The sequence below is a fragment of the Crotalus tigris genome, unplaced genomic scaffold (genome assembly GCF_016545835.1).
Source record: "Crotalus tigris isolate CLP2741 ecotype Arizona unplaced genomic scaffold, ASM1654583v1 scf7180000017741.1442986301:2390832, whole genome shotgun sequence".
Classification (NCBI taxonomy): domain Eukaryota; kingdom Metazoa; phylum Chordata; class Lepidosauria; order Squamata; family Viperidae; genus Crotalus; species Crotalus tigris.
Window position 1 is genome coordinate 307,443 of NW_024096608.1, and position 17,250 is coordinate 324,692.

The 17,250-nt window shown below is 55.2% G+C and overlaps 1 protein-coding gene across 2 annotated transcripts; it reads right to left on the reverse strand.

Annotated features, from left to right (window-relative positions):
• Positions 1-847: 847 nt before the first annotated feature.
• On the reverse strand, positions 848-17,155 carry RFX7 (regulatory factor X7). 2 transcript variants are annotated; one of them, XM_039339967.1, is made up of 9 exons: positions 16,805-17,155; positions 12,123-12,156; positions 11,640-11,722; positions 10,776-10,898; positions 9,617-9,733; positions 9,409-9,493; positions 8,275-8,482; positions 7,535-7,830; positions 848-7,190 (listed from the first exon to the last, which is right to left on the reverse strand). In XM_039339967.1, exons 1-9 carry the CDS (start codon positions 16,924-16,926, stop codon positions 3,999-4,001), a joined length of 4,260 nt encoding a protein of 1,419 aa, XP_039195901.1. In that variant the 5' UTR covers positions 16,927-17,155; the 3' UTR covers positions 848-3,998. The 2 variants fall into 2 exon arrangements, with proteins under 2 accessions (XP_039195901.1, XP_039195900.1); XM_039339966.1 differs by lacking the exons at positions 10,776-10,898; positions 11,640-11,722; positions 12,123-12,156; positions 16,805-17,155 and having other exon boundaries at positions 9,617-10,765.
• Positions 17,156-17,250: the final 95 nt, after the last annotated feature.

Genomic DNA, 17,250 nt, shown 5'->3' on the forward strand with positions numbered 1-17,250 from the left:
AGGATCAAACTCCAGGCTGCGGGCAGAGTTTGCCTACAATACTGCACTTTAACCACTGTGCTTCCAGGGCTCCTGATGGATACGACTGATAAAACTAGAACAAATTGAACAATTTCCACTTTTGCCTTCCAATTTCCACTTGGAAACAATGTTCTCTGCAGCAGATAGCAACCTCAGCTTGCCCACCCCTTCACCCAGTATCACATCCTTTGGGCTGCAATGTTCCGACGCTGTGGTCTCTCCATCCTCATGCCAAACCTGGCCCAGCCATGGTGATCTCTCCCTTGGGAACCAGGGGCTCTTCGAAGGCCCGTGGAAGTCTTCCTGGGGCTTCCTCTTTGACGGTCTCCCTCCAGCACTTTCTTGGGGATTGCCTAATGAGGCCCACGGGTGGGAGGCCATAGGAACTGTGACCCTAAGCCATGGCCAAAGCTTCCCCTGGAGAGCCGGCCCACACACAAGCCTGCCATGGCTGTCTTCCCAACCATCTGCCCCACACTCCCCCCATGGCAGCATCACTGAGTTGGGGTTACCATTAAAAGAGCCCTTCCCCTTCCTGCCACTTTGCTGAACCCAGGACTCCCCCTTGAACCCCATGGCTACAAGGCCTTTCCCTCCAGCCCAGTTCACCTCCAGGCCCAATGTCACTTTTCCAGGAGGCGGAGGGGAGGGGAGATGCAGGTGTATCTCTCTCAGCCCAGGGTCCTCACCCTTTCCAGAGAAGCGCTGGGGTCGGAGGGACAGCGCCAGGCAGCCTGTGCCCAGGCCAGGAGAGCCCCCCTCCTTCCCCAGGCCAAGCAAGAATGGAGACCCCCGAGCTCCCAAGAACTTGCTTCTGGAGTCGAGCTTCATAGAAAATGTTTTATTGTTCCTGAAAACATTAAAAAACAAATGTTGAGCACTTCCAATAAAAAAATGAACTGAAATGCTACGCGGCAAGACCTATCCACTGTCCTTTAGCGGTCCAACAGACAACAAAACACTCCTCAAAAGCTGGATGACTGGGGGAGGGGAGTTCATGGAGGGTCCAGGCGTACCAGGAGTGGCTTCTTCACCCAGACATTGGGCACACGGCACGGCTGGGCACACGGCTGCTTTCGCCCACTTGGGGAAGAAGCAGCATCTGGCTGAGGATAACCTTTGAGCCTGGCAGGATTGTGAAGCGAGAGGGCAATTCCCCGCGCCAGCCTGGTTGCGCAGAACTGGCCCCGATCCAGTGCAGGGGAGGGAGCGATGGTGGGTGGTGACTGACAGGAGTCTAACTAGCACAAACGAGGCAAGCCGAGAGAACACTGCATGCACGTGGGTGAGGATGCACCAAGAGATGAGGCAAACACAGACTTTTCCTGCTGTAAAATTCTCAGGTAAGAGAATAAGAGATGTATCTCACTGAGATAATTTTGCTACATAAGACAAGCAACCTTTCCTTCGGGGACACCCTGCCTTTCCTGGTAGAGGAACAGCCCAAAATATCCTCAAACACTGGCTCGCCTTGGCTGCCCTGATCCCAGGGAAGGGGGCTGCTGGCTGGGCCACAAGGAAGGACAACACGGAGACCTGGTTCCAGCAGTGCTTAGCTCACCAGGAAAGGCAACCAAGGAGAGTGAGTGGATGACCCCTGAGCCCTGGCTGTCTCTAGCACCATTTGGAGGACGGTGCTAGGATGGGGGGGGGCTTCACCCTGAAACTCAAACTTGGGCCCAGCAGCTTCCCTGCCAGTGTGCTTCAAAGCCCTGCCGGGAAAAGGAGCCAAATGCCAGCTATACTTGGCTCCTATGCTGGAAAGGAAACTGAAGTGTTTGTTTCTCTCACTGAGGGCGAGCTTGGGCTCTGCAAAGGTGCCTGAATTTGAGCACGGGAAGCCCACTGCTTACGCCCAGCACCCCAGCGACTCCACCTCTATGTATCCCATAGAACAGCCCCACAAATACTACTTGAGTGTGTGTGTGTGTGTGTGTGTGTGTGTGTGTGTGTGTGTGTGTAACTCTACAAGAACAATATGCCCAGCAGTGTGGGTCACCGTGCCTGGGCCATCCTGGAAAAAGCTGAGGCTTCCTCCCTGGCTGAGGTCCACACAGAAACAAGTTGCCCCAGCAACGTTTATGTGCTTGAACAAGAGCAGATTCTCATGGCTGCCTTTATGTGGGAATAAAACCTGAACAAGCTAGCTGAGACAGACCTTCTCTTAAGCCAGGGATCGGGTGAGTAGTGGTGGCTCCTGGGTCTCCAAGGGGAAGCAAAAGAGGCTAGACTCCAGCCCCCTCCCTCCTCCCACTGCTGCCCTCACATAAGGCAAGGGCACTGCCTCCTGGGCACTTCCTCATAAGGCCTCATAATAGCACAGAAGGGATTGGCGCCCCTTGAACCGCAAGGGGCTGGCTCAGCTGCCCAGTCAGCTGCCTCGGGGCACCCTCTCTCCCGAGAGGCAGAACCATCCCACCTTCCCTGGAGCTGGGCTGTTAAAAGAGGCTCAGAGCTGGCAAGACAGGGAAGCCATGCAAGAGCAGTGCCCACAGGACAGCCGCTCATCTGCTGGCATCAAAGTGTCAGCCCCTGGGACCCCTGAGGGCGCTGAGCACTTCCAAGGACGGGCTCAGCCACAGCAGGCTTCCCAGGGTTGCTACCACAGAAGGCCTCGGAAATTCACCCTCCGGTGTTAACAAGATCCCTCCAACTCTGCATGACTTCAGAAAGAAAGATCTGGCCAGGTGAATCAATCCAGAGACTCTAATTAGTTTCTGCAGAAAAAAGTTTCTTTCTTTTTTTTTTTACAAAAGCCTGTGAGTTAGGGAAACCTGAATCACTGTTATTCTTGCATTCTAGTTTTTTTGTGGAGAAAAAGAACTATACATCCTGACAAACATTTTAAGGTAGAGTTGCCATGGAAGGAACAGATTTATTAATAGCAGGATTTGTAACTACCTCCCTACTCAAGGACATTAAAAGCAGCGTTAAACTGTTTGCTTTTAAAACACTCTGGTGTTTTCTTAATAAGAGCTTATGAAGCAACTCGTGGCAGAGTAAGTTTTCCATTTGGGATAAAAGGTTCGGGCTGCTTCTCCTTTCCTGGAAGCCTCTCCTGCTCTGGCCCACAAATTAGCCCTTGATAAGGAGTTAACATCCAACTGACAAGTTGTGCTGATTTCCCTGCTCCCTGTCTAACACTGGCTTTCCCCAGCAACTGATCAATGAGGCACCCGCCAGGGCCCTCCCATGGAGGGGGTGCTAAGTCCACCGTCGTCGTTTGGGAAAGGCCAGCTGGAGACCATCTCCAGATCGAGTGACCTAGGAACGCTGGCGCCTGCTGCCTTTCCCACTCTGCGAGCATATGATGTTTGAGATCAGGAAGTTTGCGCTCTCCGACATGCCAGCAAATGCACAGGCTCTTTATACCCAGAGTGCAGAAGCACTCCCCGATCAGATGCATCGTGCAACCCATCCATGCACCCTCTCAATTTTAGCGCTGCCTCTCTGGAACCCTAATGCCAATGGAAGGCCTGCAGAGCAGATGGAGGGGAGACTGGGTGGGGAACGCTCCCTTCCAACCTCCCACAAATGCTCTTTATGCTCCAGAGGCAGCAAGCAATGTTTTGCAATAAGCAAAATTTTAAAACCAAATACTGGTTCTGGAGCAGGTTGCATTCTTCAGAAATGCCTTAAAAATTGGTTAAGATTGTATACACCCTGCTGAAGAATAAAGCAGCTGGGAGAGCAATTTTTTTAAAAAAAAAAAATTCACAAATTGTTTCTGCTGCAGGAGGCACTTCCATTAAGACAAATACAGTATGTCTTGTCTTTAGATTTTCTTAAATACAGTGTGCTACATAGATTTTATACACACATACACACACGGGTGTGTGTATATTTACACACACACGTATATATACACACATATATACATATATATATATATATATACACACACACACACTCACAAATATGTATGTGTGTATACATACACACACGTGCACGCACGCACGCACACACACACGCACCCCTTAACCCAACATTTCCACAGCAGGATGGTCCTTACTCTCCATCCAATCAAAACCTGCAGAAGCCATGGAGCTGATGGACTCGTTGCAGATCTGCTGGAACAGGGGGTCGTTCTTTAACTCTTCCAGGGTTGCCTCATCATCTTGGCCCTGCGGGTGGGCCGGATCAAAGAGCAGATTGGTGTCCAGCGCATTCAGGTCGGTCATGCTCCCCGAGAGCTCTGAGGTCAGCCTCATGTCGCTGGAGAAAACTGAGGCCACGTTGCTCAAGTCGGGGGGGCCCTGGTCGCCCTGCAGGCTGCTCTCCTCCAAAAGCTCCTTCACGCTGCCGCTGAAATCCAGCTGCTGCTCCCCAGCTTCCGACTGGACTGCCTTGTCCCCAGAAGCAAAGTCTGCCGGATCGGGGCTGCTGTTTTTAGCGAGGTAACCTGGTGTTTGGAATTCAAAAACAGATGGGCTGCATGGGGTCATGTTCTGGGCATTGGCACTTGGAAAGGCAGCAGAAGTCTCTAAAATCTGGGTCAGGTTCATCCTGGCGGTGTAATTAGAGGGCAGGTTGTTGATGCCCAGGCCACGCACGGCATCATCGTTCTCCGAGTCCAGCTTGCTAAGCAAGACGTTGGTGATCTTCTTGGAGCTTGGCTGCTTCTGAGGCTGCGGAAAGGCCGTCTCCATCATCACCGTCAGGGGCACCGACTGGCTGCGCTGGGCGAGGTTGCTGGCACTTGGGTCTGCATGGACGTTCACCAAGGAGGCGTGAACTTCTGGGGCGACCGGACTCCCGAAAGAGCCCGTGGTCGTTCCAGAGCGAAGCACAGCAGTGACAGGGCAGACGGTGCTTCCGCTGAGATTCCGCTGGCGGTGCACGGCGGGACTGACGCTCCGGCATCTGAAATGGCTGCCGTGAGAGGAGCCAGCCCCTTTGCTTTCGAGAGGAGCAGGGACGGCAAAACCTTCCTGCTTGTTGCCGACAGGGGAGACGGGGGTCACTCGCCCAAAATGGGGATCATGGTGCCGTGACTGAGACTGGTAGGACTGGCCAGGGATAGCAAAGGCATGGGGTTTCCTGAAGCGGTCTTCGACCGACTCCTGGTAGCCAGGCAGAATCCCATGGCTGGTGACAGAGGAGCTCCCCAAGCTGCCATAGCCGGCATTCATCCATTCCAGCTTGGTTTTATCGGGGTGAGTGGCCATGGGCCGCTGCATGGGCTTCACAGGACTGCTGGAAACCACACTGGCATCGTGGTAGGCCATGCTGGAGCTAATAGGGGTGAAGGCAAAGGGGTTTCTACACTCCACGGGGCTTGGGGGCACACTGCTGCTACAGTTGGAGTGTGGGGTGCCAACAGGTGTGTGCCGGCTGCTTCCCAGGGCGCTGTCTACAGGTGTGGTCTGGGCCATCCTGGAGCACGGACTCTCCCGCGACACACCTTGCGATCCTGCCATGATTTCAGAGGTGGGGGTCGGGGTGGGCGTGGGTGTATGGACAGGAGTGCTGTTGCTGTGGATTGGGTGATAGAAGTGGGCACTGCTCGAGTGAGGGGCCAAGGGTGCCCCTTGAGTCGCCCCCTGGTTCTGGAGAGCCATCCCCAGGGAGGCGCTGTAGAGATGGGAGGTGCTCAGGGACATCTGCTCCTCCATCAGCACCAGCTCCTCCACAATGCTGTCCTGGGTCAGGTCGTCATCGAAGGAGAAGAAGTTCTCGTGGGACTGGGAGGTGGCATCCTCAAAGTCCTTCAGCTCCTGCTGCAATGGCAGCTGGCCGGAACTCTGGCCAGGCAAGGGCTGATCGAGAGAGGGCGGCTGGCCCTGATCTGGCAATGGCTGCCCAAAGGCTGCACTGGCTTGCTGAAACCCTTCTAAGTGCACCGGCTCCCAGGCAGACTTGGGCAGATCTTCAGAGTCAGTGGGTGCAGCAAGCGTCATAACACTGATCGGGGGCTTGCAGGCTTCCTGGACGAAGGAGGAGCCCTTGGCCAGCTGCTGCCACAGGTTGGGGTTCAGGCTGCCCTCAGACTTAGAGCTGTTTCCTAGGACAAAGACGTCTCCTTCCAACTTCATCTCCACGCCTGCTGAGGAGGCTGCTGGTGATCGCTCCAGCAGGGAGTCGCTGGGGGCAATGATGAGGTCAGCATCCACGGGGCAGGAGGCCTCCAGGCTGATCCCTGAGGCTGCAGACTGGACTTGGAGGGCCGCCTGGCCGGGACCCTGAAGAAGGGTAGCCGGACTGTCACTTTTAGTGAGAGGCAGGCCGCCCATCTGCTGGGCCTTCTGCGCATTGCTGGTCTTGGGGGCTTGTGCAGATGCCTGTCCCACAGAAAGTTTCTTGATGGGGGGGCCTTGAGCATCCACAAAGGCAGAAGGCAGCCTCTTCCGCAGGCCTTTTGGGCATCCTTGGTCGCCTGCAGGAGGTGAGGGGGTGATGCCAGCGCTGGAGACATGCTGAGCTGCCTCCAAAGGGCCCGGGGGGGATCCCTGCGCCTGGGAAAGAGATTTTGTCTCCGAATCTCCCCCCTGGGGGTCACAGCTTGCTGCTCCAAGACGCTCCTCAGCCCGGCCTTTCCAGGCTTCAGTTTCCACAGTCCTCAACTGATCCACTGGTGTTAGCAGGGTGACTCTGACCGCTTGAGCAGGGCTCGCATTGTCCTGGTTCTGTCGCAAGCTCTCATCCAGCACCAGTTCTGGCTCCAGTTTGACCTCGACCGAAGACGAAGCAGAAACTAGGCCCCCGCTACTCGCTTTGGTTCCTGGGGACTGGAGTGAAACCACAGATCCATTCTTGATCTGAGGGAAATTCCTTGGCTCTTCTGTGGTTCCCGAGCCAATGGCAGGGGCTGTGTGCTTGACGGGCGTGCCACTGGCGCCACTTGGGGCGAGTGAGATTGCGGTCATTTTGACCACGTTCATGTGCTGAGCAGGAACCACTGTCTTGATTGGGCTGCTTGTGAAGAGCACTGTGGTTGGGGAACGAATGGTGAGCGCGTTGGTGTTGGCTGGCTTTGGCAGGATCTGGGCATAGCGGTGGCGAGCAGAGCGATCTCCCACAGGACTGGCCGGCACATTCTGGGGAGTCTTTGGTGACTGCTTGACAGACTGCATGGGCTGAGTAACCACCTGGACATTGAGTGGAAGGACTTTGCCATCAGTTGAGCCCATCGGGCTAGGTGACGTTACCAATTGTCGGGTCCTTGGCACCTGCAGAGGAGAAAAGGGAGTGACATTGAGAAAGGGAACAGAAAAGCTGTACTCTGAGCAGATCGCTTGGCTTTCTTTTGGGAACAGGGGACCCCACGCTCCCCACTCCTCCCCAGCCACGCAGGACTTCCAGACGTTTTCTTCCCATCCACCCCATCCCTCTTTATCCTCCCGATTCCTGAGTCACTGCCTTAATCTCCCTCTGCCCCCTCTGAAGTTGCTCCAGCTAAACATCTCCCCAAATCGTGGAAGAAGTTTCCTTCCTGCACAGCCTGGCCCTGCCCCGACATTCGACACTGCTGGCGGCAGCCCTGCCCAACCCCCCTCCTCCTCAGGAGACTTACCGTGATAGGACTTGGCACAGCAGCCACCACAATGCCAATGGACTGAGGGGACAGGATGGCTGGGCTGCCGTTCGTAAGGCTGGCAACCCCGTTGCTCGCTGTGCCCTCGGCCTTCTTGGCAGGGGACTCGCCTGGCAGAGGGGAGTGCAGTTTCTGCTCCTGCTGCTTCTTCTGGATCTTGCGCTGCAACTGCTGCTTGGCATCCACCGGTGAAGGCAGCGTCTTCACCTGGGGCTGGAAAGAGTTGCTCTCTGCCGTCGGGACAAAAGCCGACGGCTGGGGGATCCCCTTGAGTCCTGGAAGGGGTGGGCAGAGGCTTGAGCAGGGTGCAGGCTCGGCTCGGCCCTCGTAGGAAGCACATTGGCAGAGTGACAGGGCAGCCCCTCCAATAAACCTTTCCTCCGTCAAAGCGTTAAGGAGCAGGGACGCTCAGTTTGCTCTTTTACATGGGCAAAAAAAAAAATTGTGCAGGCCCCACTCCACCCTTTCCCCCATCATTACCCAGACCAGCCGACCAGCTGTGAAAGATGCCTGATAGATCCTCTTACAGGCCCAGAGCCTTCCATGTCCGAGGCCGTGTCTTTCTCATTGGCAGGGGTGAAACTGCGCCCCAGGAATTAAGCTTTACCCATGGAGGCAGCAGCTCTTGCAAGCTTAACATGCCTTCCTGATGCCCCTCAGGGAATCCCGGGGAAAAGGCACCCCCCCCCGTGAGAGCAGAACTGCTTCCCCCTTTTTACCTGCAGGGGCGCCTGCCATCACTGCCAATGCTGCCATGGATTTGGTGCCCGTGTAGTGGCTTTTCACCAGGAAGCGGGCCAAGTCCAGGACAGAATCAAAGGGCTGGCTGAGCACTTTCTGGGCCCACTCGCAGACCAGCTGGCAGGCGGCAGACACGATCTCCTCATCGGCACTCTGCAGGCGCCCAGCAGGCTCTGCCCCATCCAGCTGAAAGCAAAGCATAAGGAAGAACTGAGGATGGTCTGCCCCATCTCTGGAAACCGTTCTCTCGAGGACAGAAGAAAAGGAGCCCCACCCCAATGACTTCTCCTCTCACCCAGGGAAAAAGTGGCTTGAGACAGCTTCAGACTGCATAAAAACTCCTATAGCAATCTCGGCTCTCAATTTTGGTCAGGAGGATTATTTCAATAAAAGTTTTATGGAAAGTCAACTTCTCTCTTTAAATGTTACTGCCTGCAATTAAGGGTGCTATCAGTAGATGGGGGACAGCACTTTGTGTTTGTGTAAGATGCAAACATATGCTGCCAAAATTGCTTTGTCCTGCTGCACAGTTACACAGAGCTCAAAAGGAGTTTGGTGTAAACTGAGCCTCCTCGTTTACAGTATCTCCGTGCAGGAAGGACTCTAGGATGCAGCCCAGCAACTCTATGCCAAGTGAACCCAGGCAAAACTTTTTTATAGACTGCTGCCCCTTGCACACATCCTCAGCTGCTTTTCGATGTCTCCCTGCTCTTCACCCAGGATCACTGGGCCATGAAGACTCTTATTGCAGAAGTCAAGCCCTCAAACTGCCAGCACAGTGTGGATCTGTGTTGTGTTCTGCCAGCTGCAGCTAAAAGACCTTTGTGCCACTTCCAGCTAGACCAGGTCACGCATGCTGATCACATGACTTTTATAATCAGGTCAGAGTAACAGAATCTGTCTAGTCTGAATATCCCTCCCCCCTTCATGAGAACCAGAAGGGGGTGGTCTGAAAAGATTCCTCAAATTACATTTCAGGGGTCAAATCCCTTTCATCTGGCCACCATCGTGGTGGCAGCTCTTCCTCCTGGAGCCCCTTCACTCAGTCAACGCCCAGGAAGTGGTCGGCCGCCCACCTGCAGGGAGATCTGGGTTGCAGCGGCAGAACTTACCCCGTCTCCAGTTTTAGGGAAGTCCAGATTGGGGAGGGATGGCATCTGCACGAGAGCTTTCTTCCGAAGTCCACTATAGCAATATGTGATTTTAAAAATTAAGGTGGGATCATCATTCAATTCCAACAGTGCAGCCGTTTTTTGTACCGAAGCACAGTCGGCCACATGGCCATGCCCAGAGACACCCAAAGCTATTTCTAAAGGATATTTAGATTTGCCTCGTGTGCCCAGGCGCCGGGCTTTCATGTTGGGAAACACGTTCTTCATGATTTTCCCAAAGTCTGCGGCACTGAGCGGGTGGTAGCCAAGATTGTCACAGTAGCTCCTGAAACAAAAGGAGGGTCGCAGGAGAGACCCCGGAAGACGCAGGGCCCGATGCCCAGCTTGGCCAGGGGTTGGAGAAGAGGGTCCAAGAGCCCGCAGGCCAAGAGGCTGGAACATCTGGAGGCTCCACGGGGAGAAGGGCAGCCTGGCCCTCCCAGCAACCTCCCAGTTGCCCACAAGAAGGGAGAGACCTGCTGCGTCCAGCTGGCCACGTGGCCAGCTCTCCTCCCCTGCAGTCCCTGCCATTGCAGAAACTCCTGGGGTCAGAAAGAATCGAATTCTTTGTCCTGCCACTCCCTCCCATCTTTCCAGCAGAGAGAACCCAGAAACCTCAGGAGGACGAGGAGGAAAGACGGAAAGGTGGAAAGGCAGCCCCAAGGAGCCTCCCATCAGCCCTCTGTGCTGTAGTTAATGGGCAGAGCTGAAATGATCTCTGGGCAAGGGAAGGGAACTGGCACCACAAAACCCATCTCAACACTCAGACACCCCCAGTTCTTCCCCAAGGAGCCTAGCTGCCCAACTTGGGCCCACAGTATAGCGAAGCCCCAGCATCAGAGAGCAGGCTAACCATGCTAACGGAGAGCGCTGGCATTTCAGCATCTCAGCACGGCTGGTGGGAACGGCTGCTCTTGGCAGATGGCACGCTCAGGCCCTGCCTGCCATGCCAAGACCTGAAAGGTGAGCCCAGCAGTGGGCAGACTGACTTCTCCATCCCCCCTGGGTCCCGAGATTCCAGGACTTCCCCCCCGGTCAGTGGGGCAGCTACTCCCCTCCTGAGCTGAAGAGCTGCCATCTCAATTTGGGGGGGAACCCCCTTTGGGAGGCGAAGGTAGGAGGGAGAGGCTTTAGGGCAGATGAGCAGAGATTCAGCCCTCGTGTCCCATTCAACAGCATAGCACCTTTGAGAGCCGGGGAGGGGAGGAGCAGCCAAGTAGGCAGAGTTGAAGGGCACCAAGCCCAGAGGCTGCTGCAGAGGGAGGGGGGAAAGCAGCCAGCCAGCCCCTTGTAGGCGCTTTCCCTGGCAACGGACAGGAGAGACTCACTTGTACTCATCATACACTTCCTGCTTGGGAAGGGAGGTCTCCGGGTGTTCTTCCAAGGTATTCCGGATCCAGGAAAGGGCATGTACCTGTTGAGCGCGGCTGGAGGACACGGACAGCTGATCACTGCAGCAAGGAGAGGGGACATCATCATCATCATCATCCTCCCAACCTGGTGCCCCCCGGTCCCAGGAGGGGTCACGGTTGTCTGTGCCCCTTGTCCTGAGCTCAGGAGAAGGGTAGCCTCAGAGCCTGTGAAGGCCATTGCCTTGTGGAACTCCCACCACAGGCCCAGAAGGGCTGTTTTCCAATCTGCCTCTTTGTGGCCGAGGGCCTTGAGATGGGCACAAGAGCTGGGCCCCAAGATAGAGGGGCAGGCCCCGGGCCCCAAAACAAGCAGGCTCAGGGTTTCCACACAGAGCTGCCCCCCATGACGCAGTGATCACATCTGCCACGTGTGGGGAGCAGTGGCACCAAAGGGTCCGAGGCAGGCTCCCCATGGCAAGGGAAGGTCAGGGTGCTTTTTCCTCAAGGCAGTCCGCAGAGGAGGCCAAGCAGGCAGGTTGGAGGCCACAGAGTCAAGGAGAAAGCCTCCTCCAGCTGGGGCAGCAGAGCTCAGACAAGGTCCTTCCCATAAAACTCTCTTTCCATTAACCCTGAAGGGTTTGAGGCATTGCGGAATCTACCAATTCTTTGGGAAGCCTTCTCACTGTATCACTGGGAGTGAACCCCACTCCAGGGAGACTCTGCACACAAAGGCACCATGCCAAGCCACCCACATCCCCAGAGGAAGCCCCCTGGCACAGCTCTGTGACCGGATGCGGTTGGGCAGGTACTCTTCAGGTTCTGGGGGACACACACCCTTACCTTTTCTCTCCATTGCTGAGACCAGAAGGCAGTTGAAGGTAGAGGTAGAGTTTCTGTAAATCTGTAAACTTCTCAACTTCTTGCTAAACACAGAGGGAGACAGATCACCACCTTGATGGAGCTGCTCTTGTTTCCTCAACCTTTTTCTGGGGACTTTCAGGCAGCCCAGAAAACCTGGCTGCCTCCTTCCCTGCCCAGTCGCCCATCTATGTTCCTCCTGCCCCATAGAGGCGTGGGGTTTGGCTGTCTGGAAGCTCTCAGCCAGCTGCACATGAAAGCAAGCCAGCAGCTCAGCAAAAAATTGTTTTTCACTATTTCAGCCACTCTTTCAGGACGGGACCTTCACCCAGGAAGTCTAACAAGGAATCCTCTTTGGAAGTCCCAGCATCTGGCATCACTGCCCCGGGGAGAGTTTAGGACACTCTGGAATACCATAGTTAAATAGCCCCAAGTAGAAATGCCCCGTTTCCAGTTTTTACTCACCAAAATGCAGTCCACTTTAGATTGTACAGCTTTGCTAAAGAGAGAAGGGGAAAAAGCAAAAACAAAAAACAACCCTGAAAGTTAATATGTACGGCCATTATAAACAAGTGTATATAATCAAGTCTCTGTGCAGCACCCCAGACTCCTCAACTGCTCTTATTGGAAAAAGAAAGGTCTGGAAGGCTGTCAGCCACTTCAAATTTTTACAGAGAAGCAAAAGGTATCCTGAAGACTGACAAGTGGAACCAGGACTTGAAACGCCCTGCTTTAATCAATCGGAATCTTAAAGAATGTTCTATACCTATCCTTTCATCTTTAAATGCCTTTGTTTGAGCAAAAGGATTTAAGGAGTAGACATCTCCAGGCATGTCGAATGAGGTTGCCTCCAGTGTGTGAGTAGCACACAACTACTCACATGGAATCACATGGAATCACATGTGAAAACCCTGCTTTCCCAAGCACGTGGGAGACCAGAAGAGGAAGAACAGGCCAGAAGGGGGCTCAGCTCCTCGGGTCCAGAGAGGAGAGGCTAGATGGCCATCATGAATGGCTGCTCCCTGTTTGCTGAGAAGCAGTCCGGCCAGGAACGTCCCAGCTAAGAGAACAATCCACAATCCACCTTGGCTGCACATTCTTTGGCTCAAACCTCCTTTACAGAAAGCAGAAAAATACCTCTGATCTGACTCCACCCCTGCAATTCTCACCCAGGGTGGGCATCCAAGCTCCCTCCACAAGGAAGTGCACTGCAGAGCCGCTGCCCCCTCAGCTTCCTCTCCTTAGTCAACTGAAGCCCCTTCAAAGCCAGCCAGCCAGCTCCCTGACCATTGCCTCGTCTTATGGCAATGAGTCCTGCCAGACATAATGGTACATTCTCTGTTGGTTCGGCCTTACATACTTCATCTCCCTGGTCTCCTGAGCTCCCTATTTCATGCTAGGCTGCAGGCAGAATGGCTGATGCTGCCATCCTCCCCCCAAGGATTCTCCCCAGCACCCAGGACATGCAGGGAAAGGCCAGGCTGCAGGATCTAGCCTGGGCCCAGCCACCCGCCTCCCCCCCACCAGTGCCAGGACAAGAGAAAGTCACTATGGGATGGGAAGAGCAAGGACAAATCAATGGGGAGCAGCGGCGTTTCCACCCTGTGCTAGTCCTGCCCGCATCAACCTTCAGCAGCTGCACCCCACACATTGTCCTGCTCCGCAAGGGATTCAGCTAAACCCTTGCCCACCCTGCTTCTTCTCCTTCCCATCTCTGACCAGCACAGCCAACGCTGGGGTGGAATCTGAAGCAAGGAATGCCCAGTGGCCCCGTGGGACCAGCGGAGGAGCAAATTGCCCCTGCGTCTCTGCCAGGGGAAAGGCATCCAACCCATGAGGCCACAGCTCCTTCTCTTGCCGCCAAGGGCATCCCCAGCACCCGGCTGCGAGGGTTGCTTGCAGCTCCTCTGCCCAGCCCAAAGGGACCCCAAATGTCATCAGGACTGCTAGGGGGCAGAGGAGCATTCCAGAGCACAGGGGCCACACCCAGACTGAGGAAGCCCACTTGTGAGTAGCACCTGCAGCAGGAGTTCCCCATCTTCCCAGTGACCCTCTCAGATACCCACAGCAGCTCTTTTGTGCAGGGCAGTGGGGCACCTGAGATAACTGAGTCCATAGAACAAGGTCAGACTGAGCTCCTCCTAATCCCGATGCTCCTCAGCTGTACAAAGGCAGAACTGACGGGCCCCATGGCCTGCAAACCATCTTTTTCTGTCTCCCTTCTGTATCAGTGGGGTCAATGTCCTCCCCAACTCAATGCCTCCCTCCTTTCTCTTGACAGCAGAGCCGTTCTCTGCTGTTTGATTGTGAATTCTCGACCTCTTTCAGGTCTTCCTCCCCCCACCCAATTCTTGCTGCATGAGAAGCAGAACAGATTCTGGCAACCCACACACAATGCCTGACCAACTCTCTAGGCCACGAGGATCCCAGGGGTCTACTGCCATCTCTGGGCCACACCCCTCCTCCTGCCCTCCCAAAATTCACCTAAAATCCCCCATCCACTGAGAGCCAAATCTTCCTTGTGGACACAAAAGCGATTAGCATAAAAGCAAGTGAAAATAAAGCAGAAGCCCAGAGATTAAATCCCCAAAGGCAGCAGAAGCCGGGACAATCTGCCTTTCCATCCGTGAAGGAGAAAAGGAGCGTCTCCAGCCTTTTCATCCAACTGGAGGAAAAATGCAGCGCCAGGCAGCCAGACAAAACAAAGCCGCCACATGGTCTTGCAGTGGTGGGCTTGGCTGCGCCTCACGCCAAGAACCTGTCGGAGGAAAAATGGCACCATTTCAGGGGAGGGGGAAGAAGCGGCCACAGACATCCTCTCAGCCGGTAGAGCAAGAAAAGGGTCTGCAACAGCTGTCGGAGGGACTTGGGTGAAAAGTGCCCCTCCCTGTCTCACTTGCCACTCTCTGCATGACTCCCCCCAACCAAAAAACACCTTAGCCACATGCTACCCGTTGGGGAGGTGGGTAACCCAGCCGAAGGCTTGGCACGTCACTGAGATAGAGCAAAAGGGTTTAAATGATCTCCCGGAGGAAAAACAGAGCAAGGTGCAATGACAAATAAACTGTTGAAGAAAACAGGGATTAGGGTGTTGTGCAAATACAGCGGGGGGGGGGGGAGCTTTCTGCAAGCTCCAGAATGCCAAGGACTGCAAGAGGCAGGGCTGATGGCTGTTGCTTAGCTCCGCTGTAGGGTGACTGTTTTTCTGCCTTTGATGCCGCCTTCTCCCTTGTCTACCTGACTGCTGCACCCACCACCCATTGGGACATTCTTGGATAGGTCAGGTCCTATGCAGGGGAGGGGGAGCAAAGGGGGCCCCTCCCTGGAATGCCCCTTTCTTTGAAACAATTTGATGCACTTTGGGCTTTTCTTTTTAATTCAATCAGCATGTCAGAATATACAGGAGTTTTATGACAACTGATTGGTCTTTGATTTGATAGTAATTATATTGCACATTACATTTTTTTTCCTTAATCCATTTGAATATTTGCTTTAATTATCTATGGTGTTTTGATGAGATTATACGGCCCACAGCAGATAGGCAAACACTGAGTATCTACATTGTAGATGAAGATTTATTGTAGCTGTAACATTTACTTGTATCCCGCCTTTATTATTTTTACAAATAACTCAAGGTGGCCAATAGATCCCACATACCTTCCTCCTCTTATTTTCCCCACAACAACCTCCTGGAAGGAAGGCTGGGCTGACAGAGACTGGCCCAAGGTCGCAAATGTTGTTTGTAAACCATGCAGAGTCACTTAGGTGAGATGGGCAGTGTAGAAATTTATAAACAAATAAATAATAAACACAGTAAATAACTACCATCAGCTATAAGAAAAAGTGACACCATTAGCTAAAGTGGTTGTGTGGTCTTCCAAGAAATCCATTTAAAAACAAGTCCCTTGTAAAAAAAAAAAAAAAGGCATTCGTCCTGCTAGCTGTCTGCAAAAGTTAAATAATTGTCCCCAATTGATCACCATCATTTCTGATATTATTTTTATTATTATTATGTAGGATAACAAATCCCACCATACGGGCTCCAGTGAAATCCTGGTAGGCAGGTGGACTCTACTTGTGGGCCTGCCTTGTGAGTAACAGAATCAGGTAAAACCCGGCAGGTTTCCTGGCATTATTATTTTTGTTATGTAGCACAATGGTTTGATGTCTATTGAGGTCCATGGCCTTATTACTCCGTCCAGGTGCGTAAAACCACCCAGTCCTGATATGGCACAACAGCCCCCTCTGCCACCCTCTCTTTGGCCAAGCGTTTCCAAATATGCTTGGCAAATTTATTGTTTAAAAAGCTTTTATACTGCTCCAATTTTCCTGACTCTAAGCAGCTTCCAGCAAAAAGCAACAATGCAATACCTCTGACAAACAGCTGACATCATCCTCAATGCCACACCTGATAACATCCTTGTTAGGGCTTCATCGTTCACAGCCCTTAAAGTACCTCCATATTTATGATCCCCGTTTACATCCAGCAATAAACTGGGACGTTAAAATCCCCCAAATTTGGGGAGCACCAACTGGGAGAAGGCTGCCGGCACCTCCATTCGAAACCTCCTCCGGCCACGAAGCACAAGCCGGGGGGGGGGAGCTCATCGTCCGCTGCTCAAAGTGGGGCCCGTTAGGAAGCCTTTCCGAAACAAAGACCCCCCGCGGGGCCCCCGGAGGGCGGAGGTCTTCCCCGGCCCTCTCTCCGCCGCGGGGCCCCCGGGAAGGGGCAGCGCCGGTCGCCGGGCTTCTGCCAGGCATCTCCCCGGGCCCCGAGGCTCCGCAAGCCGAACGACGCACCAAAACCTCCCGAAGACCAGCTCGCCCCCCCCGCCGCCGCTGCCACCCTCCACGGAGGGGCCCGGAACCCGGGAGTGGCCCCTCCGGCTCGGCCCTCCGAGCGAGCACGACCGTCCGGGGAGGCGGGCCCGCCCGCCTGCGGACCCCGCTCAGGGGTCGGACGGTGAGGTTCCGGGCGCCGCTCCGCCCGCCGGGCCCTCGGGGCGCCTCGGCAGACAAAGGCGCGGGCGGGGGGGGGGCTCGTGGCCATCTTGTCTTCCATCTTGGATCCGGCCCGTCCCCGGCGCCGCGGAGACAATGGCCGCGTCCCCGGAGAGCGCTCGCCCGCCCGCCCGCCGCCCACTCACCAGATGGAGCCGCGGATCTTGTGCTGCAGCGCGCCGGCCTCCGCGCCCTGCAGGCCGGGCACCAGCGCGGGCAGGGCAGGCGCGGGGCCTCCGTCGGGCGCGGGCGGCGCCTCCTCCGCCATGCTGGGCCTCCCCGGCCAGCGGCCCCCGCTTCAGCCGCAGCAGCGCCGCAGGGAGCCGCCCGGCACCGCCGCGCATCCCCGGCGAGGCCGCCGCGCCGCTAGGCAGGGGGGGGGAGAGGGCGGCGCATGGCGGGCGGCCCGCCGCTCCGATCAGCGCCGCTATGCCGCAGCTCCTCTCCGGCGCCGCCGGGCAGCCCCGCTCAGCCGCCGCCGCAGCAGCACCAGGAGCCCCGCCGCCGCCGCCGCCGCCTCTCCCGCGCAGACGCCGCCGCCGCAGCGCCGCCCGCTGGCCGAGGCCGGAGCGGCAGGGAGAGCCGCGCCCGC

Coding starts and splice junctions, on each gene's coding strand:
- RFX7 (XM_039339966.1), bottom strand. CDS start 10,122: ATGGGAGGCTCCTTGGGGCTGCCTTTCCACCTTTCCGTCTTTCCTCCT. Junction 9,494..9,616: donor GGCACACGAGGCAAATCTAA/ATATCCTTTAGA, acceptor TTTTAAAATCAC/ATATTGCTATAGTGGACTTC. Junction 7,191..7,534: donor CTGTGCCAAGTCCTATCACG/GTAAGTCTCCTG, acceptor TCTCCTCTGCAG/GTGCCAAGGACCCGACAATT.